Raw genomic sequence first — 24186 nt, forward strand, 5'->3', positions numbered from 1 at the left:
ATCGACTTCTTGAGAAGAATTCTAAGAAGAAAGTAAACCTACAGACATTGGTCTTGTTTAACAAAATGTGCCTACATAACATTGCATATATGAAGATAAGAGGCATCTTCCAGGTGTTAGTAAGCTCACCAGATATTTGAACTCTGTATAAAACTACAGCATCATCTGTACAACTTAATACAACGATTAATCTGAAAACCTAGATTTATTGGTTACTCCATTATAAGTGTCGTTTATGGAAATTAGAAATAGCAAAGCCTCTAGCACAGAACTATGAGATATATCACTTGTAACATTAACATTTGTAACATTAATCAATTATTTATCTTTAACAACTTTACCTTTTTTTTGCATTCAATTTTTTCTTATTTTATTGCTTTTTGAAATGAGTCTTAATTGCTAAATCTTGTATAATAAAACTATAAATCACTCGTTAAGTGCATGGCTGAAATTATGGCAAAAAATTATTGAATTAGATAACACACTAGCAACTTGCATCATAAATCTCTAAGACATGTTTTACTTAATTTTTTCCATTTGTTTTCTTATCTTACCTAATTAGTTTCTGATTTTTATATTTTAGTTACTTTTATAAAAACAAAACATATGCATAAGAAACGAGAAATATAGTACTTATATCCATTTTCTGTTTTTTTGCTATCAGCCTCCAATGTAACCTAACCCTACTTTTTGGTAACAATGGTAGTAGTATATATATAATAGTTTTTAGTTATTTCATATATCAAATTAAGAACCCAAAATATTAACACACAAAAACAATGACCAAAACTATTATAATTTAACTGTTTTTCTAACAAAACTATAAGTGGATTAAAATAATTCCTTTACCTGATCGAGGTGACCTTGTCAATAGCCACAATGATGAATCTTTAGGCTAAATAATTCATAACCTATTATTAGAACAAGTTAGCTTTATATGTAAATCACTAAAGTGTAATATGAAACCTTGTCTTTCTATTGGTTATAAATGTTACAGTAAAAATGTGTTAGGAGAGTGAAGCATGTACATTTTACTTTCTGGTTTACATCTCCATAATGCAAGAATATTGGAGGCTACAAGTTTAGTTTACGTGTAATTGGTGTGAAACTTGGGACATCATATAAAGATATTAAGAATACCTAAAATGGGCAATTTGGAAGTAATAATTGTCACATGGTGCAGAAGATGAAAGACTGACAATTTACTTAAATATTTAATTTTGAAATTAACAAGCTAGAACTTGTACTACAATTTGATTTATGAACTATGTTTTGAAGCTAAGTTTATTGATATACTTTGATAATAATTTAATCAAATTTTAAACATAACTCTGTAATAATAATTATTATAAAAAAAAAAGGTCATAACTTGCACACTTTGACGTACCTGTAGCCAGAGGATTAATCCACTGTGACTTCATTCCATTAGTAACAACCTTGTGGGTCCACCACCAAACCAACTGAACAAGCTTATCACCTGCTCAACTTATACCATCTTAATAAGAAGTCTCTTATTTGGCACCTTAGGAAAAGCATACTGAAACTCCAAGTACACATATTCATAGTATTAACCATATCTAGATTAGATTTAACATCTTCAAAGAAAGTATATTTGATAAATTCCATGCTGCTCTTTGATATGGATTCTCATTTTTGCTGATAGGACTTCCTAGGGAAGGTTCTCCATGTGAAGCTTACCTTGTTTTGGATCTAAATGACCACTCACATGGTCCTTGTAGTTGAGTGGTACCTAGATCTCTGCAGTACAGTACTTTAGCTTAATTCCTGCAGATGAAAGACCCTGGGATAGTTCCCTTATGGATCAGTTGGTTGATCAGTTGAAGTATTACCAGTATTAGATGTCCTCAACAGATATTGTGGACATTGTTTGGTACTGGTGTTTGAATATAATACCTATGAAACCCTGGCAATGATTTGCTATCCTCAGCTTCTGATAATGTAGCATGTTCCTAGTGTAGGACACCATTTTAGATATGGTTAGTAAGCACTGATTTCTTTATTGATTTATTTTCCTTATGGAACCCCAAACTCCAATGAAGAAAATATCCAATAAATGACCATGTATAATTGATGCTGGAAGCATAAAGTCACCATCTGTTACTAATTCTGTACCTTCATTTCTAATTTTACATTCTCTGTCATAAACTTAACTATCTAATAGATCTCTTCCTTTTTTTATTCAAAAGTGCTTATAGGGGCTTGCTGGCTTTTTAAAGTCTGTAAAGAAATTAAGACCTGAAAACCGTATTATCAAAACATAATGAACAAGACAGTGAACTTCTCTTCATGTCAAAAGCCATTGAGGAAATACCTTTTGAGGTAATACCTCCACAATACTCAATATCTAGGACGAGTTATTGTAGAGAGACATCTCCTTAACATATCTGAATCAGAAATCCTTGCTGAAACATCCATTCAGGATGCTTCAACTGTTAGGAATTTTCTGTTTGGAAAAATAGCAGATATGAGCCAACTAGGTCTCAAATTTTGATGTTTATAGCATTTTGTCAACCTGTAAATGCAAATGCAGTTTATTTGAACTCCAAAGTTAGGATGTTTATTCCAAAACAAACTTACTTCTGCTGACACTATAGCTATTTCTCAATTTCCAGGGTTTCCACTCTTTGCCCATCTAAGCATTGAAAATGATTGCTTCAATCTTTATACCTTGCTCGATTGCTCTTGGCAAATTCTAATTAGCAAATTTCTCCACCAACTTCAGTGCACCCTCTATCTAGGTACTGTATATAAGCACCTCATTCAGATAATGTAATAAATTTTTCTTGACAAACATTTGGCATGGGTTCTATAAAGAGAAGTGTTGTGATTATTCACATGATTTTTGTTGTGACTTTGGATGTAGTTGGCATGACTACAGTTATATTTTTGCTTATATTTTTAAATTGATTAATTTAAAAACAAATGATGGGTATGAATTCCCGAATTAATATTTCTACTATGAAGTCTAACCAGACCTCTTCCATTTCTGCTATCTGGTGTTTATCAACAGCCAGGGGAGGGGTCACTCTCAGTCGAGGCTGTCCATGATGTGATCTGTTGCGAGATGGACACATAAATGTGGACCAAATGTGTCTCTCGAGGGGTTCTGAGGTGGTTTTTGCAAATGACTCATGATCAGCTGGAGAGAATTTAGATTCTTTTTCTGGTTCCTTCTTTTACTAGGTTTGACTCAACAGAGGATTCTCTTGATCAGCCACCTCCAGCCTTTTTTTTTTCAGTTGGTTACTTGGGTTTGAGTTTTTGGAGGTCTCTCCTATTGCATTTGACTCTACTCCTTCCTTGTTGGGGGAAAGGATGGCTAGTGACTACTTGGTTTTTCTTCCTTCTCCTGATATTGCTGTTCATGCTGGAAGACTTGCTGCTCAGTTACACAATGGGATAGCTATGCCTTTTACCCCAAGTTTATCTGAACAGCATGCTTTGGCTTTTCACTGCCAGGAGGAGGTATATTTAATTTCTCAAGAGATGGAACCCCATTTGGACTTGTGGGATTTTCACCTCCAACAGATCCTCGACAAATGGAGCATCATTCCTAGGCTATAAGAGATTTTTTAATAAAAAAGGCAGTAGAGAGGGTCAAACCCGTTCTTCTGGGATTTTATTCCCATTTATTCGTTGTACCCAAGAAGACAGGAGATTGGCATTCAATCATTGATCGGTCTCAACTCAACCAATTTTTAGATCCTTCTCGCTTTATTATGGAATCTTTTCTCAACCTACGATGGCACTCTGCCCCAGGACTCTGGATGACCAAGTTTGATGTTACTGATGCTTATCTCCATATTCCCATAGTGGAATCTTCCGGGAGATTTCTTAGATTTGCGCACAAGGGTCAAGTCCTGCAATTCAGGGCTCAACCTTTTGGTTTTGCATCAGCACATTATGTCTTCTGCAGAGTTGCACAAGTTTTTTCTCATCAGCTGCATTCTTTGGGTCTGCACACATCATTATATAGACGACTGGCTCCTTCTTGCACCATTACATTGATTAGCAGAACAACACTCTCAGATTCTTCTTTCAGAAGCCACAAAATTGGGCTTTCTTATCAGACTGGAGAAATTTATTCTGTCACCGACGCATTATCTCGTCCATCTGGGTGTGTTTTTCAATGTTCACTTAAGTCAAGCTTAATCAACCCCTATCAGGTTACAAGACATGGAGAGAGCCATTGGGCTTTTACTTCTGTCTCCTACTTATACTGCACCGATGGTTCTCTCTCTTTTGGGGATATGGGCATCCCTCAAACCTCTCATTCATTTGGGATGAGCACATATGAGGTTTCTTTACTGCATGATCAATGGATCATGCATTCTGACCCGTTGAATCATCCTGTCTCTTTACTCAGGAGTAACATCGTAGTTGGATTGGAACAACATTAGTAATGGAGCACCCATTCCACCACCTCGTCCCGAGATCCGCCTGTTCACAGATGCATCTCTTCAGGGATGGGGAGCTTATCTTCAAGGTCAGGAGTTCCAGGGTATTTGGACAGAAGATGAGTCTACCCTTCATATCAATGTTCTTGAACTCCTTGCAATACACCAGGCTATGGTTCAAGATCTGTCTCTTTTGAGGGGAAAGTTGTCATGATATATTCACACAATTCCCTGGTGGTTTCTCAGATTTCTCGTCAAAGAGGCACACATTCTCGATACATTTTTTTTTGCATACCTTGGATCTTCTCTACTGGGCTCATGCTCATTATATCAGTTTTTTAATATCTCATGTTCCAGGAGTGATGAAATTAATTGCAGATCACTTGTCTCGACCCAACCGGATTCTTCTGACGAAATGGATGCTACATCACGAGGTTTTTCAGTGGATTTGTTCTTAGTTTGGGTCTCCAATGATCAATGCCTTTGCAACTCATTGGAAGTCTCAACTGCAGTTGTTTTGGTTTCTCGATACCTCATCCTCAAGCACTGGCAGTAAATGCATTACATCAGGATTGGACAGGTTTGCATCTGTATGCCTTTTCTCCAATTCAGCTATTGTCCCTGGTTCTGACTAGGATTCCTTCCACTCTCTGTCAAGTTCTCTTAGTTTCACCATATTGGCTAGCTCAAACATGGTTTACACTTCGTATTCTTCTACCCAAACGACCTTTTCAATTACTGAACTGGGATTTTACAGTTGTTTTACACACATTGTATCATCCTCCCTTTGAGTTATTAGCTTCATGCTCTTTGTTTCACCTTTCTATTAATTTGTATTTTTTGTTGTTGTTGGCTTGTGGATGTCGTTGGTCAGAGTTGTTTGCAATCCATGTGCATCAGACTCTTTATCATTCCACATTTGTCCTGCTTTACCCTCATAGGTCATTTCTTCCTAAGACTCTGACAGCTGGGGAAGGGGAAAGATCCTTCTCACCAATTCATTTTCCAGCCATTTCTCACCTTTATAACCACTCCAATCCTGATTGTTTGTTATGTCTTGGTAGGACCCTCAAGTGTTATGTGGCTCGTACTTACTTTTTAGAAGTAGTAGGAATCGATTGTTCATTCATTGGAATCCTTCTATTTCCCATGACTTATCTCCCATTAAGCTAGTGCGGTGGCTTTGTAAATTGATTCTCATTGCCTGTAATTGATTATAATTATAGGAGAAGAATCTTTTGCAGGTCACTTCTCACCAGATTCATCATATCTATATGTCATTAGCCACCCGGGTTGAACTGCCCTCTGGAAGACATTGTGCAGGCTGGTATGTGGACTACTCCTAATACTTTCCTATCTCATTACTTACATGATCTGGCAGTTTCCTCTTCTGAGGGTTTTTGACTACCCTCAGTAGCTATTTTGACCACATCTGTTAGATTTTAACCAGGGGTGAGTAATTCTTCAATCACATAATTTTTTTATTTTTAGTATCCCTTTTATTTTTCACTGTATCCCACTCTGTGGCGAATGTTGCCCAGGCAGATATGAGTTGTCTTTTCAATTCTGCACTAGCAACCACTTTCACTATAATTACCACAGGTTGCAATAGACTGTTGAAATGGGGTGTTCCATAAGACCATCTAGGCACTTACTGGATGGTATTACCTTTTTATCATGGACTGCCATTCACGGACTATCATGAGTAAAGGTAAAGGGGATCCTACCCATCCCTGCCAATCTTCAGGTTGAATAAATCGGAGTTGGTTTGCTTTTAAAAATGTAGATAACTTGGTTCAATTATTGCACAGTTTTCAGAGCACTGTTCCTTAAGACTCCCAAACATGTATTACCTTCACCCCCCCCCCCAGACTCTACTGGTGGAGCTTGGGAGTCTTTACCTTGGAGCAGCGGACAGAGGATTTTCCTCCAGTGTGTTAGTGTGTGTTCTTCTACTCTTGGAGAAGAGGGCAAAGTTGGGAGGCCTCCTACTCAGGTCCCTGGATGATTTCCCCAGATGTCAGTAGAAGTGGCACCAGCCTCCGCAGGAGCCTACTTGTAGTTCTGGTTCAGATTTGACACGAAGCTATTCGGTTGGAGGGTTCATGGCTCTTCTCTTTGATCAATATCAGTTTCGTATATTGTTCATGGACGGAGGTCCACTATCTCCTCATAATTCTGAATGTGATGTGGTCCCAAACTGTGTCCTTGGTTGAGTACAGGTTCCATGTCCTCTCCATAATTCTATGGGCAAGTGGAGTACTCCTTGTCCACTTGATTGGAGAGTGAGGATGAATGTTCATAATTCCAGACTGGATGAGTTCTGTTCCTTTCGCTGAGTATGGCATACACAATCCTGTCATTCCGAGCCTGGGGTGTTGCCTTTTGGACTACTTCAGGTGGAGGAGAAAGTTTGTCCACTTTGATGTTGCATAATTTCTCATTGTGATTCTGGTGGTGCAAAATGCATCACTCTATGGCTACAGGTTAGGATCCAATTAAAAGTATATATAATATTGCAGTCCAATAGCCCTAGCCACCAACGTGGGATATAGGTACCATATCCCTTAATTCCAGCCCCAAGTTGTGGAACCTTGGCTATCTGATTGGGGCTGGCCTTTACTGACAAATAACTTGTATTCTATTCCACCTTTGATCTAGGAACTGAGTTCTTAGTGAAGAGCATTCCTGTTCTGGATGTAGTGCGGTTCCCCACTCGTGTACCATCTTTATATTGGTACACTTCTGTTCTACACAGATGATTTCTGTATACATTCCTAAACTAAACTGAAAATATATTTCCAATAATACTTACTTTTGCTGACACCCTGCCTTCCAACTAAAAGCTGGTTTATGTCTCAAAAAAGTGATTACAATATCTAAATGAGGTGCTTATATACAGTACCTAGATAGAGGGTGCATTGAAGTTGGTGGAGAATTTGTGAATTAGAATTTGCCAAAGGCATTTGAGCAGGGTATATAAAGACTGGAGCAATCGTTTTCAATGCTTAGATGGGCAAAGAGTGGAAACCCTGTAGATTGAGTAATAGTTGAAGTGTCAGCGGAGATAAGTATTATTGGAAATACATTTTCAGTTTGGGAAAATGTTAACTTCCAAACCTACTACAATCTTTTTAATGTCAGCAGTTTGGAGACTCCAAAATATCTTGCACTGACTCTTTGATATGTGCTCATTATGGTGGTGAAGGCCACAATAGCTAAGAGTACTGGAAAAATACACCTTGTCAGCTTCTCTGATTTCTTCCCTTCATACATTAGCTCATGCCCGAAGTTGATTGAGGAGAAAGAGATACAGAGAATAAAGACTTTGAATAACACCTTTTACCCAAAGGCAATAAAAATGGTGACACCCCCTCAGAAAGGGAATTTTTCTTCTGGAAGTAGATATCTCCAGTTTATCCAAAGAATACATTTATTAACCCCCCCCTCGAGTCAGATACTTAATGCCATTGATCTGTCAGTTTATTCACTCTTTCTTTTGTCTTTATTGTCGTGAATAAATTGGAGGCCAGTTGCCCCTCCTCTACAAAACTCAAGTTTAATGGTCCAAAATCCTGCTCTTTTGTTTCCTTCATTTTCATAGAATAAATATAATCTAGCTCAATCTTGAAGCTCAGCAGTTTTGACTTTATCCTAACTTCAGTAAGGGATATCAGATAATCTGCTGAAGGGAGATTTATTTATTGTTTGAACTTTACATCTTACCAAATAAAAACTACCAAAAAACATTTAGTTTTCTCACATCTTGATTATTTAAAGGTGCAACCTCTATTTTAATATTCTTGTTCTTCTTAACGTTAACATGCTTAAAAAGTCTGCATTGTTAGTGTTGACATTGTATCATAAATCCATTTTCATTTCCTCACTTCCTTTTTAACTAATTCTCTTATTCTTTTATTTTCCTGTAAGTCTTTCATTCTATCAAATCTTTTTGAATTTTCTAAGTATGTGTAATGTTTTTACTTAATTCTCCATTTATTTTCATTTATAAACCATTCCAAGTTTAAGTATGACATTTTTCCTTTTGGCCCAGCATGGCCAAGTGGTTAGGGAGCTTGACTCGCAATCTGTGGTTCACGGGTTCAAATCCTCGTCCCACCAAACATGTTCGTTCTTTCAGCCATGGGGGCATTATAATGTGATGGTCAATACCATTATTCGTTGGTAAAAGAGTAGCCCAAGAGTTGGCAGTGGATGGTGATGACTAGCTGCCTTTCCTCTAGTCTTACACTGCTAAATGTTCCTACAATTTTCATTGTATATATATAATAAAAACTACTTTTTTTTTTCAAATACCTTCAAATTAGCATTTATCACCTAACCACTTCTAATGATAGTTGAAAATCTCATGAATAACTCAGTTAATAGCCTTTGCAAAAAAAAGCAATCTCTCCTCCTACTTTAATGTAGACCAACTGTTTCTTAGAATATTTCACTCTGGTAAATACATCTCACAAGTTCATCCACCAAACCTCCTTACCACAATTAAACTTTCGAAACACCACTGATAAAATCAACCAATGATTACTAGACTTAAATTCCTGTATCAGTTTCTTGTTCTTTTCTAGTATCTCCTTACACTTTATCCAATTTAGATCATTATCTCCAACAGGTATAACAGAAACAACTTCCTTACTGGCCCCTTTAATGACATCATCAACATTCTCAACACTATCATAGCTTCCAGGACCTGAATATTACTAATTTTTACCCTGTTTACCCAACATACTTCTCTGTTCTACAAAAGGAATCACCAACCACTGCTTTCTCTTGTGTGAGTCTACTGCAGTCTTCTTAACCTTACCCATTTGTTGGATACGTTTTCTAGCCTTTCCTATAACTACTTTATTAAGCTTTTATGCCATGAGGGCACCATATAAATTATCTTTTAGGTTCTTCTGTCATCAAGATCCCAATAATTGTCTTCTTTCATAACATTCTCTTTGAAATTCTACATATCTTGTTCATCTTTCCCCAAGCTTTTAAACATATTTCTAAAGAAAATAGATATTGTTACGTCTCTGGTCGTTTGTTAATTTCCTGTAAAAATTCTTTCCGAAGAACTTCAGCGATACAAGTCCTTTCTTAAATAAAATTAGTTTATTCTTTCTCAATACAACTTTGCAATACACTTAATTTCCACAGTCACTTTAACTTAAACACATGCTGTAATTCACAACGACTCACGCACTTTACTTACGACTTGACTCCATTATCTATCTCTATATCTGTCTATCTGCAAGTTATTTGGCAGGGATTATATACTAAAATAGAGGGCACATAGAAAAGACTAGAGTTGCCAGGAACAGTCATGATCCTTCTAGAAACTCCAGCGTGCATGCTTCCAGCGTCACATGACTTCCGCTGTCGTAACAATATAGTGTAGCTTTATCTATTTAGAAAGTTCATAATAATTGTCAAAAATGATCTAATTTATTTTATATTTGTAATGAAAAGAACAATTTATGTGTATTTTCCCAAAAATTTTTTGTATGTATTATAAAAATATCCAAAACAGTAATTAATGTACATAAAAACTAAGTTTGGATATGAAAAAAATTAATTAGTAACCATAGAATTCAGTACAACTTACCAAAATTAAAGAAAATCGGCTATTTCTTTTTTTAGTTATTCCCATGAATTTCAGTTGAAAAATGATTAATTATATATTTCTAAGTGTGATTATGTAAGTTTGCTTATAAACATTGTGATAAGTAGTATTTTATAGTACAAGTAAAATTAATACACTTAAGGAGAGAAAAGAATTCATGGTGTAATTAATTGAAACCTTATGAATTGCAAGGTTTCAGAATATTAGATTTTATTTCTTTTGGTAGTTTTGAATATAGTGTAAGAATGATTCATTTGTGTTTTGTTGAAATAGTTGATCATATAATTTTCCATTATTGGGATAACTAGTGTAAAATTTAGTTTAAGACAAGCTTATGTGTAAGACCTAATGAATTGGTTTTTGAACAATGGGTTGGGTAGTAACAAATCTATGTTATTTTTTTATATTTTGGTATATTTATACTTGAGAACAGTTCAGTTAATTTAGAGTAAAATCATCCTTGCAATTAACACCTTTAGTTGCAATTTGGAAAAACAGAGGAGACTGTACAAATCATAATTAACTCTATTTTCAGAGTTTAATGAAATTTTTTAATAAAATAGTAACTGAGAGATTTCTTAGTTCTGTACTCCAAATTAGTACCTAGTGTTCAATTTATGCATGATCATTTCAAGTGTTGAGTTTTCACTGTTTTAAGTCCACCACCTTAATGAAGATCAACTATTTTAGTTTTTTTACAGATGTTTTTAATACATGTTCAATAAAAAAATGTCAACATTGATTCATAGGGTTGCTGAGTAATATTTATCTTCCTCTATCACCACAGAAAATCAGAACAATAGAATTAGATGGGAAAACAATCAAGCTACAGATTGTAAGTAATTTGAATGAAATAGAAGATTTATTTAAATATTGTGCGTATACAATGTAGGCTAGTATCTAAATAAATGTTTAATCAAGTTTAACAGTTATGTAACCTCTAATGTGTGACTAATTGTTCATGGTGATAAGTCAGTCTTTGGTATTTTCATCTCTCATATAACAAAAAATACTTAAAACTGAATTTCTGTTTACATCAAAACATGATTATCACACAAAGTTTGTATTTTTTTCTAAAACATTATTTTAAATGTGATCAATCTGTCTGAAAGTATGTTCCATCTCAGTAGCACAGAAACATTTAATTCTTTGTTTTAAAGACCAAAGAGGTAGAATCTATGACATTTGACACAAAAGTTTTATATTCACACTTGTAGTTTGTGTTTCAGTGGGACACAGCAGGGCAGGAACGATTCAGAACTATTACATCCAGTTATTATAGAGGAGCTTATGGGATTATTGTTGTTTATGATGTAACAGATCAGGTAGGTTTTATATTTTCTGTCCAGATACCTGATCATATCACAACATGTATATTGTATAATGTAGTAATAAGTGTTTATGACACAAAATCTATTTAAATTTAATTTGTATATTAACCATCTCATTATTGGTTCAGTGAGTTACATAGACCTTGTGACCTCAAAGTAAGCCTCAGTTTCTGTACTATAACTTTTAATGTTTTGTGGATCTTCTCAAAGTTTGGCAAGCTTCCAGTAAGTGTTATAAGTCTTTTGTACAGGAAATATCAGATTTCGTAAGTATTTTTACCTAAAATTTGTTCCCTGAATATATGGAGTTAGAGTGTTGATTACTCCAAGTGCAAAGTGATTTTCATGTTAAGATTTAATATACTTTGCTTCACCTGAAAATTCTCAAATTTCATTTGCATAATCTCTAAAACCTTTTTTTGTCAGTAAAATTATATTTTATTAGTTATTTTCTCTACTAATAACTCTATATGTATTCAGTTAATTTGACTAACCTTTTAACCACCATAAAATATATGAAATAAATCTAAATTACCCTTTTTTTCTATCTAGAATGAGTGCAAATTGTAATAGGAAACTAGAATTGTTTATCCTAAATAGTGTAAAGCTGGTAATGGTCTACATCTATTTATACTTCAATTTTATTGTTTTTATAGCTTTTTTGACCCGTGTCTAACCAATAATCCTACCCCACAGGTTGTAAATCAATTGATACTTTGCCTCCATATAATTACAGAAATAGTTTTAGTAAAAGTACTTAATTAAAAATTCTGATTTTTTGACTACAAAAGACCTTTAGTGTTTACTAAAAGCTTGCAAAATTTTGTGTAGATACATTAAGTATTTTCAAAATTAAAATATGTTTACATGGTGGTTACAAGGTCACGTAAAATACAGGAAGTCATTGCAAAAATGCTAATAAATGTTTGAATGTAACATTTTAAAAAGTTGTTATGTGTGCTTTGAACTACCCATAATGATAGATAAAACTCTGGCTTTCTATTGTTATAAATAATATAGTTTAAAATGTCAGAGAGAACTAATGGCAATTTGTGAAAGAGAGAATGTGACAGGTGGGCATGGCAAGTGGGTCTAATTAATATTCTCAAAAAATATGAAAAGACACTAAAAAAAAGGTGAAGAAATGATTTTTCAACGTATTCTAGAATGCAATAACTTTTACAGTAGACAAGTTTTGATATTAATTATTACAGTGTTTTGACCCATAATATCGGGTTATCAGGTAAAGTTCAGATACTATGGGTCAAATTAAACAGAATATATGTACTGTAAAAGTTGCTGTTTCTGCATTTTTAAATTAATTATTTAGTTCAGTAGGTTCTTCATTAAACATGAACTTGTAATTTTATTTGGTCGTTTGTTGATAAGGGTTAAAAAGGATAATGGAATTCAGCCACATGTGTTTCTTTTATGGTTTAGTAAATTTAAGGAAACAGTAAAATTATACAGAGTTTCTTCATTTCATAAAATTTTGGGTTTCTTGAACTAGATCATTCTATCAATAATGAATTAAACCAACCTTAACTCTCTTGATATGGATAGATAAACATATGCATGTCACAACTTTTTACAGAATTACATACAAAAATTAATTAAACTACTTTATTATCAATGTATACGAATGAACTTTGCATTGAAATATAATTTTGAAATTTTAATAATATATATATATGTTTTAATTTCTTGATTTCAAAAGAAAATATTTAAATAAATTTCCAATCCATGATTGTCTGTATCATGACATTTGTTTGCCCTGACTTGCCCTTTTTCATTTTCTTTTCCACATGTATATGATGTCCTGATTTTTATATAAAGTACCCATTACAATATAGATATTATTAGGGCAAAGTCTAATTTTTATAGCCTTCAATCTTCTTTATTTATGGAGATATAAACCAGAAAGTCAAATCTACTTGCCACACTATCCTATCACATCCTCTCTTTCATAAGATGTCATAAGATCAATATAAAGACAAAGTTTTAGTTTACCAAATGTTGTATAATGTTTACTTGTTCTTATGGCAGCTTTTGAGTTATGTAATCTATAGATTTAAAGTTGCTATTGCCAAGTTCAGATTGACCAGAAAAGAAAATTATTTTCAGCCACTTATATTTTAGTTATCAAACCAGTTAAAAACGTTATAATATTTATAGTGTGCTTTGTGTGTGTTATTATTTTGTGTTCTTAAATGCTTGTATGAAATAAATAGAATATATTTTTTGTACTACTACTTATGTTACAAGAAGATTGGGTTTAGTTTTTGATAGAGGCTGACAGCAAAAACACAAGAGGCCAAACATAAGTAATAAATTTGTTTTTCGTATATTATTTTTAGTTGCTGTTATAAGAGTAATTAGAATATAAAAATTAGAAACTTGTTAGACTAAATAATGAAGAAAAACAAAACATTTCTCTGTAGAGTATGTTTGCAAGCAAATTCTGTATTTTGTATTTCAATACCATAACTAGAGCTATGCGTTTGCTATGGGATTTAAAGCTATTATTGTGGGGTTATTAGTCAAACATGATTCAATGAGCAATAAGACAATAAAAACAGAGGTAAATTGTTATAAGCTTTAAGCTGTTTAGTATAAATAATTGTAATTTTCTGTTGCAGTCTGCATCATTCTAGAAAGAAAAAAAAAGAAGAGAAATTTAGATTAATTTAATGTTTTTTATGGTGGTTATAAGGTTGATGAAAAGGACTGAGTCTGTATAGTGTTAGGATATAGATTTACTTAAAAATAACTATTCATTTGGGAAGTATTAAAGATTATGCAAATGAAATTTGTTAACTGTAAGATGAATACTGATTTTATCTTGAAATAAAAATCACCTTGCATTCAGACTAGTCAGAATCTGAGTCACACTTTGACTTCATAAATTCACAGTCAAGTTTTTAGTAAAAACCTTAATTAAGAAATCTGATTTTTTTGTTTGGAAAAGGATTGTAGTGTTCACTAAAAGATTGCCAAATTTTGTGAAAATACATTTACTAGATTAAAAGTTATAGTACATATGCTTTAATGATTGCCTGGTGGTTACAGGGTTGGTCAAAGTGACTGAGCCTGTATACAATGAGAGTGGATGATTTCAGGGTTTTGATTCAACCATAAACAACTAAACTGATTTCCTGTAATTTTATTTTGAAGAAATTTTAAATGATGGTTTGGTTTTAATGTATTTTGGCCATTTTTTATTTTAACTCTTAAATAAATAAAAGAAAGTTGGAATATTTTGTGAGTAATGAAGCTCTTACTACAGGTCTGAAAATAAGTGTTGTTGGTTTCTTTATCTTGCCCGACCACCTTGTATGTAAGTTTCTTGTGGTAAGAATTTTTACACATGAATAGTAATAGTATTACATTTAATTGTCTGTTTTAACCATAATTATGATTGGTCAACAAACTATCGTCTATGTGTTTCAGGAATCATTCAATAATGTGAAACAGTGGCTTCAAGAAATTGATCGATATGCCTGCGAAAATGTGAACAAACTTCTAGTTGGAAACAAATGTGATTTGACAACAAAAAAAGTTGTGGATTACACGACAGCAAAGGTTCGATAAAAGTTGCATTTTGTCAATTATATTTTGATTGCAGATATAAAACTGTGTTTAAAACAATTTTATGTATGATAAAGTCTTCTGATAATATTTTATTAAAGATTGTGCTTCAGATATTTTGTATCCTGTCAGTAGTGGTCACTCCCAAAATTTGTCAGCAGTAATAATATTTCTTATGATGAACAGTAGTTGATTTTTGTTATAATAAAATAAGTCAAAGTTAATACAGTTGCTTTTTATTTCAGGGTGAAATTTTGTTCAGTATTAATTTTCTGAATTAAATCAGCTAAAAATGAAAATTGTGGTCACCTTAAGGAAAAATTATGGAGTTATAACTGTGTTGTCTTCTATTTTCTTTTTTTTTACAGTATTGATAGGCCTATCATAGTTAAAATATAAAAGTACATGTTTTGAATACGTTTTTCAGTCTAATTGATTCAATATTTCTTGGGAAATATACAGTTAGTAAAGGCTACTAAGAATAAATATAGTATACATAAATTGCATTCGTTACATATGTATTAGTTATTGTGTTTAATGCACTTCTCTGGCATTTTACTACTGAGATAAAGTATTCAACTGTTTCTTTGATGTGAAGGACTGAGCCTCAGACTCGCTGACATTATTACTTAATTCTACGGTGTTTCAAACAATCACATTAGTTCACAAATGGAATTAACTTTAAAATGTAACAAAAGTGTGTTTATCCTGAACTAGAATGTCTTGACTTCATTTACAGTAATGATGAACGTAAATACAACCTGACAGATTTAACCTAAATATCCAAGAATTAGGCAACATTTCTTGTATCACAGTAGGGAGACATGGTTCCTTTTATCTGTGTTTTTATGACTGTATATGGCTAAAAAGTCTAGCTTTCCTCCTGTGTTTTCTTTCTTTCCACAACTTTTAAGTGGAAAGAAAAACAGCCCCCATTAGTTAATTTTACAAAAATTAACCCTACATTTTGTGTAGCTTCCATTTATGCTATTTACCATTTCCAACTCTCTCTTCAATTGGTTGCCATTTGTACCTTAGACCAACCCTCAGCATGTTCTAAAACTTCTTTCACTTTGTGCTGTTCTGTCCAAGAGAAGGCATTTGGGTTAAGCAGAGTGCTACAACTCTGAAACTGAGCTACTACAGAAGGGTCATTACTTGCTGAAGGATTCATTCTTTTAAAGAATCAATCTACTTCAACATCAAAGACTAAAATTATCTTTCTGCTTTATCAATGTAATTTACCAAGCTCAACTTGAGAATTTTTAATTTTGAACACCTTGGCAGTAGTTTAATTTATAGAGACGCATTTTCTAAATTCTGACAAGTAATGGCCATGTATTTCCTTTAAGACATCTTAACACTGTCACATATGCCTCAATCACTGGCATAATCTCTCAAAAACTCGGACTCCTTTTGAAATGTCTTAGCACAACACAGCTAGTTTGTCACGTACATCCAGCATAAAAGGTGTGACTAATGTAGAGTTAAAGATATAAAAGTATGCTGCTAGGTGCAGAGCCACTAGATTTCCATCAGCAGATAACTGAGACAGGATAGGCAGAATAGAGGAGCTCTTGTGAATTGCATATACGGCATTCCTAATGCTGAGCCATATAACTGAAATTAGTTCTTTTCATTTATTTCACTTCATCTCCTGACTTTGTATACTCAATAAGAGAAACTATAATATGCTATGGAGAGACAACATCTGAACTTGCTTAGGAATGTGATACCTTTTACTGCTGCTCCAGAAATCAAAGTATGTTTGTTTGCTAAAGAGTAAAAATGCATAAGAAAAGGGGAGGAATGCTTTAAGCTTAACTCTAGCCCCATTTTTTCTGCCCGTCATCAGTACTACAGTACTAATGTGGTGGTTATACTAAGCTCACCATGTAGTCTAAGACTAATTCGTTTTGGTATTGGCCTCACCATGTGTCATTCTTATTTTTACTAGAAATCTTGTGTCAGGTTATTGACATCAATAGCATAAATACGCAACCATTTCTGCACTGATAAATGTTTAGTCTCTTTCACAATAATGCCAAACACATGACTGTGCTTCAATTTGTTCAGTAAGTCTGCATTTATAAGACTTGGGTGCAATGATTATCATTTATTGTAGTCCAGCTCGAGTTCTGAAAAACGAATTTCCAATCAATTCATTTTTTGGACAATTAAAAGCTTATTGACTTTGCTTGTAGCAATGCCTGGTAAACAGTACAAAATTAAATCAGTTTATCCAGAGAGACAAGTTCAACCTCAAGGACATTTTGGTCAATACATTTATTGGGCTGAGCTTTTCTGCAGATGTATCTGTTCGTGGTTTTCCTTAATTGCATTGTTTCATCAGCGTTAACAGTAGTATGTTTCTGAAAATGATGAGACATACAATTAAAATTTATACTAGTAGTTCTGTTAGTAGTTTAAAATGCTAAGTGGTTTTCTAACAGCCATTACACAAGGCCAGACCACATGGTGAGTTGTTTACTGTTGATTTACAGTACTTTATTTTCCACTGTATTCTATATTATTTTTAAATTTCTCTACATCATTTGTTTTTTGCATTTTCTTCCTTCATTTTGCTATTAATCTTATGGTTTATTGAACATGCTTTTCATTTCAAATTACTGTTGGTTATTGCTATACATAATTTTCAATTTTAACAATATTCTGTCCACTGTAGTCTTGTCATAAGGCAGTAATGAGAAAGGAGAGTTTATTATTTTTTAAAATTTACGTGAGCTGTACATTATTGGTTGTGATATGAATACATTTTTGAGTGCACCAGTGAAAGTTTTTGGTTGCAGCAAAGTATACATTTGCTATCTGTAATACTGTTGAAGCGACAAACATCATATTTTCCAAGGCTGTAAAATGTCCTAAATATTGTAAGATGTATAAATTACTGTTTTTTCAGTTAGAAATGACAAAGATTTAACCCATATCGTGAGCACTGAAGAAAATATATTTAGGTAGAATTAATGAATCTCTTTATATTTTGAACTGAAATGTATATATAGATAGTAGTAGGTATAGAGTAATATAATGTCCTTATTTTTGTACAGTTAACATAGTTAGTTAACCTGCTTATATTTATTGTTTTTTATTTTTCCTTCAGGAGTTTGCAGACCAGTTAGGCATCCCTTTCTTAGAAACAAGTGCAAAGAATGCCACAAATGTAGAGCAGGCCTTTATGACTATGGCAGCAGAGATCAAGAACCGTATGGGTCCACCAACAACTGGTGGAGAAGGAATACGACCTGGAGATAAGATAAATCCTAGCACTCCTGTAAAGCCACAAGGGTCTGGTTGCTGTTAGAATTCAAAACAACTAATCATATTTTGGAGTTTCTTTCTATAACTAAAAAAAAATATTTTCTTCTGTGGATGTGTTGTTTGTAATTAGTGAACATGGGATTGGGCAATCTTATCACTTTGTCCACATACTTTTCTGATGCCTGACAGACAGTACAGAAACTTTTACCAAACCTTTGTCCCTTCTGTAAGAACACTTGCTTAATTTATACAGAAGAAAACTAGTTTGTTCAAAGTTAATTCACTTTTGTTACCTCTATTGGTCTTCAAGCCATGCAATATTTCTGTATTACATATAGATAGGAAACAGAACTGAAATTTATTAATAGTTTCCACTTGGGGCCAATTTTGAACATAACTGCCACACTACTGACACTTCCAAATCAACTCCCTCTGCATAAGTATCAAGTTCACTGGATTATATTCAAATTGCATAATTCAAGTTAGCTTTCCTTGTTCAATTTTAACATAAATCATTTTAATATTCGGTAAAGAAACAAAAAAAGTCCCTACTTTCCATTACCAAAAGCAAAAATGTATACACACACGTACGTGTATGTATTTCCAGAATATTTCACTATCTTTTAAAAAGAGACTTAGATTTTTAGTAATTCTTGATATATTTCACTGTGTTTTATGCATAGTTTCACTAAATTAAATTTCCAGGGTTATTAGGATATGCATGAACTTTTATCATTCTGGGAAATATGACTTGTAAATGCTTCATTTGGTTTTTTGTTTACTAAAAACTAAGCTGCATTGTGTGTTCCTTGGCTTGGTCGACTTTTATGTATTTATGAAAAGCCTGTAACCACTTAGTTCAGTGTCTGTAAAGTAGAGTTTATTGATTTTACTTCACGGTATATCAGGTGAAGTTATTTGCATTAGAAAACTTCTTATAATCATTGTTAAAAAAGTTTGATATTTGCCTGTTACTACATAACATTTAATCTATCACAGTAGTTGTAACTCGTTTATGTATTTGTAGAATTATACACAGACGTTTCTCTAAATTAAAATACTTTTATTTGTGACATTGTTGGCCGATGAAGGCTCTGGTAAGAGGACTGAAAGCTTGCAAATAAAAGTTTTTTTAACGTGTATAATTCTACATATTAATTTACCTGGTTTATGTATGTGTTAATAACACTTTTTGTTACATGGTATTTCTACTTTTGTCAAACATCCAAATGAACTATTCATTTATTAGCAAATGGTAATTATTGTACACTTAAAATTTATTTGTGTTGAGTGATGAGGAAGTAGAAGAATTGCATAGACATTCAGGATGTCTGTAGTAACTTTTGTTTATATAGAAGAATTGCATAAACATTCAGGATGTCTGTAGTAACTTTTGTTTATATAGAAGAATTGCATAGACATTCAGGATGTCTGTGGTAACTTTTGTTTATATTGTACATTTATATACCTTGGTTTGAAAGTTTAAAACTTGGAATTTAATATTATCAGGTTTGAAAATGTAATATTGAACATTTATCATTCCACCAATACAGTCTAACTGAAACCAGTCATTCACTATTATAAAAGCTTATATAATATTGTGATGCTTTACCAACAATTAAATAATTTTTTCTAGGTATTTTTTTTGGTTTTGTAGTTGTAAATAATGTTAATATATATGAAAGAATAATTGAAAACATTTTTATAAACATTTTCTGTTAAGCTACACTTATTTAACATTAGTGGGGAGCTACAGTAAAGCATCATGGGAGATTGTTGGACAGTAGATAGTAATTATATTAACTTCTTAATATCATTCATACTCGAAACATTACATTATGTTAAGGCTTCAAACAAATGTGTGGATTCAAACAGGTTCTGTAGCTCCATGATGTTATTATTATATATAAAGGGAAGTGTATTAATAACCTCTAACAATTTGAGAAATTGATTGGAAGTTTAAGTAAGATTTGAGTTTCACTTTTTTTCTTTTTATCAATACATGATATGTATATGAATAAAAATGTCTCGTCCAAACCCACACGAATAAAATGTTATTGTAAATGTTGTAAGTTCTGTGTTACCACTTTACATCAAAGAAGCAGCAGACCCAAAACTGATCTGAAAAGTATGGATCCATTCTTCTGAAACTGGATGGTTAAGTTAGCTTTGAGATTATTTTGTGTAATTCAGTGTTGTTTCGGAGCCTGACCGTGAGAAAGAATTTTATGATTTATGGACAAGATATGTAAAATAATGCCAATATGATGGTTCATGCTGAAGTTATCATAAGTTCTTTGGGTTCAATAACTTGTAATCTAGTGGAAATTAGATTAAAGATTGAACTGAAGAAAAGATTCAGACCAGAAGATTTTAGAAAGTAATATTTCAAGATTACATTTATTTTAAATACATTTCACATGATTCTTGTTTTAAGTTATTAAAAATTAAAAGACAAAAAATTCGAAAAGACCTAAACAACAGCGAATTATATCTGCTTAAATTTAGATACAGATAAGAAATACTTGGTGTTCTTGTTTTTAACCATTGTTGATAGTATACTCATGTATTGCTTAGGTTGTATTTTACAAGACATATCGATAGGCATAATCTTGAAAGTTTCCTTTTGTTCTTAGACTAGGAATGGATTCACAAGATAAACTTTTATTTTAAGAATGAGACTTTCAATCTCATAAAATATCCAAAATTAAGTATATTTAGAAAATTTGTAAGATTATGATGGAAAAACTATTCCTTGCATTATCATTTTATTCCGTGTTTCCATAATTATTCGGGTGGTATTATAACTTAGTATAAGGCAGTGACTCGTATTTAAAAATACTCTGTGTATGAGGTTCTTCAGTCACACTTGGTGATTCAGAGGAATATTTTTCAGTGCTTGAGTATATCCATGATAGTGAAATAATGCCATATTACTAATATTCATAATCTGTGCCAATACTGTCTTTTATGTGATGTTACAAAATTTTGCTTATCAGTTGATTCGTAAAAATAAGAAAACAGAATCATTCTGTAATAATGTAAAATATTTCACTTTCATACTTCTGAAATCAAGTATCACTATATTATTTATGAAATCTAATTGCTTTTTATATCTTGTTACGTTCTTATGGTGCTTGTTTGATAGCCTTATAGTTGCCAACTTTTAATGCTCAGTGACCTACTTAAGCAATAAAAAGTATGTAAGAAGAGAAAAATCAACTTAAAATATCCTACAATAAAAACGTCAATCATTATTTCCTAACACAGGAGATAACAAAAATATAAAATTGGTTAGAAATTGAAATACAACATAAAAGCCTTAAAAAACAACTTCAACTTGTGTGTCGTTCGTTTTTGGCAGTTATTTTGATTTAAAAATAATTACTAATCCAGGATTCTCGAAGATTAGCAATCCTCCTTCACCCTGCTCGAGGCATAAGGTTAAATTTCAATTAATGGTCAGCGGATTAATGAGCTGTATGGGCGAATAAATAACAAAAACAATTTACACATATATATTCTCGTATATATACGTATAATGGTGAGGCAAGTAGGCAGAAGTGAAGGCAAGTCCAAGGCGTAGCAGAGGCCGGTTGATCTTTAAGAAGGAGCAAGTCGGCAGCCGTTTTTGACAAGTTATCGAAACAAAATGAAGCAAACGTGCTTGGCGGGGATCAGTGGATCCAAGTGCCAAAGCTGGGATCTATAGACTGCGTGTCAGTGTAACATTTTATAAATGAATTCATGCATATGAAGAATATTTTGTAAATACTAATTACCAAATAATGGCCTGGTGGTTAGGGTGATTTACTAGCAATTTTTGGGTCGTGGAATGGAGATCTGTTGCCAAGCATGTTCGCCTTTTTAGCTGTGGGGCCGTTAAAATTACGATCAATCCCCCTATTTATTGTCAAAGAGCAGCCCCAAGAATTGGAGTTGGGTGGTGTATGTGTATTGACTAGTTGTCTCTCCTGTAGTCGATCACTAGCGAAATTCAGCAAACAATACCAAGTCATTTTTTTTTCCATGGCGTGTAATAAAGTTTCGTACAGCTGTTAAAATGGTTTCACGTAATAATACTAAAATAGGATAGGCTCAAAGGGACTTGTGTAAGATTTCAGATTTTACTTCAAACTTGCATGGAAATGCTCACCAACTGGCACTAGGTGTAAAACAGGATTAGGTACGTGTAAATAAGAATTATGTATGTGATGGTCTGGTCAAGGCCTTGTGAGTGGTTAGTGCGTCGGACTGTGGATCGAAAGGTCAGTGGTTCGATGTCTCGTTATCACACACGAAAAAACAAATCGCACTTTGGATTACGGTGGACTATAAGAGTCATTATCAAATCTCACTGTCTATGAGAGTAGCAGTCTAAGAGTTGGTGGTGGGTGCTGTTGTCTTTTAAATTAGAAACGGCTAGTACAGAGCCCTTTCTAGCTTTTCGTGAATTAAAAAAAAATGCAAACAAACTAAAATAAATGCGTAACTAATACTTAGATTTTCAACCAAACCCGTCATTTAATAATAATAAAGGACTATTTATTTTAGGTCATTAAACAATTTCATTCAAGTAACTTTTATGACAAAACTTCTGTTTTCTCTCAAGGGATTCCTGGTGGCTCAGTGGTTAAATTAGGTTCAATTCCCCACTCGGACTTAAAGCAATCTGTTTGCACTAAAATAATCAAATCAAAAACACCTTAAATTAAACAATTTGGCTACACACAGAGAGGGTGACTGATGTAATCACAAGTGCCTGGGACCGGGAAAGATGGAGGGACATGATGATGATGATGGGTTTTAAGTTACAAATGTAGCTTGTTTTTTTTTTAATCAGATCATTTTACGATACCATATATATTTGTACATAATATTTAAGATAAACCAAGATCTTTACCGATTTTAATATTTCACTTCTATTTACCTGAAAACGATACACTATTCATAAATAAATAATCGAAGTTTGTAACACCACCTGAAACCATGTGTTCGACTAGCATTACGTCGTGACATAAGTTGAAACCACATGTTGGATTAGCATTATGTCGTAACACCAGTTGAAACCATGTGTTGGACTAGCATTACGTCGTAACACTAGTTGAAACCATATGTTAGATTAGCATTACGTCGTAACACTAGTTGAAATCATGAGTTGGGGAAGTATTATAAAACATAACAATTATCTAGTGAAAATATCACATTTTTAGGCCAATGTACAGCGACTAATTCTTCTTGAATGTTAGTTTCTTAAAAGAGTATTGTTTGAAATGTTTAATACATATATATATTTACTTTATTTATTTATTTTAAAAAATATCCATGCATATTTTATATAGTTTTTATTATGAGCATTATTTTGTAATTTTATCTCAAGTATGTGGATTTTAGGACTAATCTAAATCTGTTAAGCTGGCTGCAACTTGTGCGAAGTTATTTGAATGACAACTGAAAATATCGTTAAAAGCCAGGGTAATCAACTGATGAAACAAACATTCTAATCAAATTTTAAGTAATAACGGCACACTATATTACCTATTGTAAGTAGCTCGCTTTGATCAGAAATGAATGATAATACACACTGCAGTGTAAGTCAAAAGTAGGAATGAAACATTATTTTAGGGGGTGAGGTAATACTTAAGATAAGGCATTACATAAACGTATAGTGAAAGAAAGTGCTCAATCTACGTGTATATCCATGCAGTTCTACTAACAACATATTGAATAAATATAAGAAAAATAACTTTCACACAAGATTTTCATTTGTACGGAGTAAAACTTTTGTTCGCAACGTTTACGTGGTGATGATGCCTGGAAAACATGGTGCAACTTTGTGAATGAATTAAACAAAACTTTTACTCTGTAATCAATAAAACATCATGTGAAGTTAAAACAATAACAACAACGAAAAACAGAGGACTTTATAATATTGATG

General features: G+C 33.0%; 1 protein-coding gene across 2 annotated transcripts in view; it reads left to right on the forward strand.

The window, feature by feature from the left end:
- LOC106465291 (ras-related protein ORAB-1-like) overlaps positions 1-18496 on the forward strand; it is a 26618-nt gene extending 8122 nt beyond the window's left edge. For both annotated transcript variants that reach the window (XM_013925497.2, XM_013925498.2), the window contains exons 4-7: positions 10838-10885; positions 11280-11375; positions 14832-14963; positions 18091-18496. In XM_013925497.2, coding sequence (XP_013780951.1) covers positions 10838-10885; positions 11280-11375; positions 14832-14963; positions 18091-18291 — 477 coding nt within the window. In that variant the 3' untranslated portion in view covers positions 18292-18496. The remainder of the gene's footprint in view (positions 1-10837; positions 10886-11279; positions 11376-14831; positions 14964-18090) is intronic.
- Positions 18497-24186: the final 5690 nt, after the last annotated feature.

Source organism: Limulus polyphemus, unplaced genomic scaffold, assembly GCF_000517525.1.
Source record: "Limulus polyphemus unplaced genomic scaffold, Limulus_polyphemus-2.1.2 Scaffold1897, whole genome shotgun sequence".
NCBI classification, from domain to species: Eukaryota; Metazoa; Arthropoda; class Merostomata; order Xiphosura; family Limulidae; genus Limulus; species Limulus polyphemus.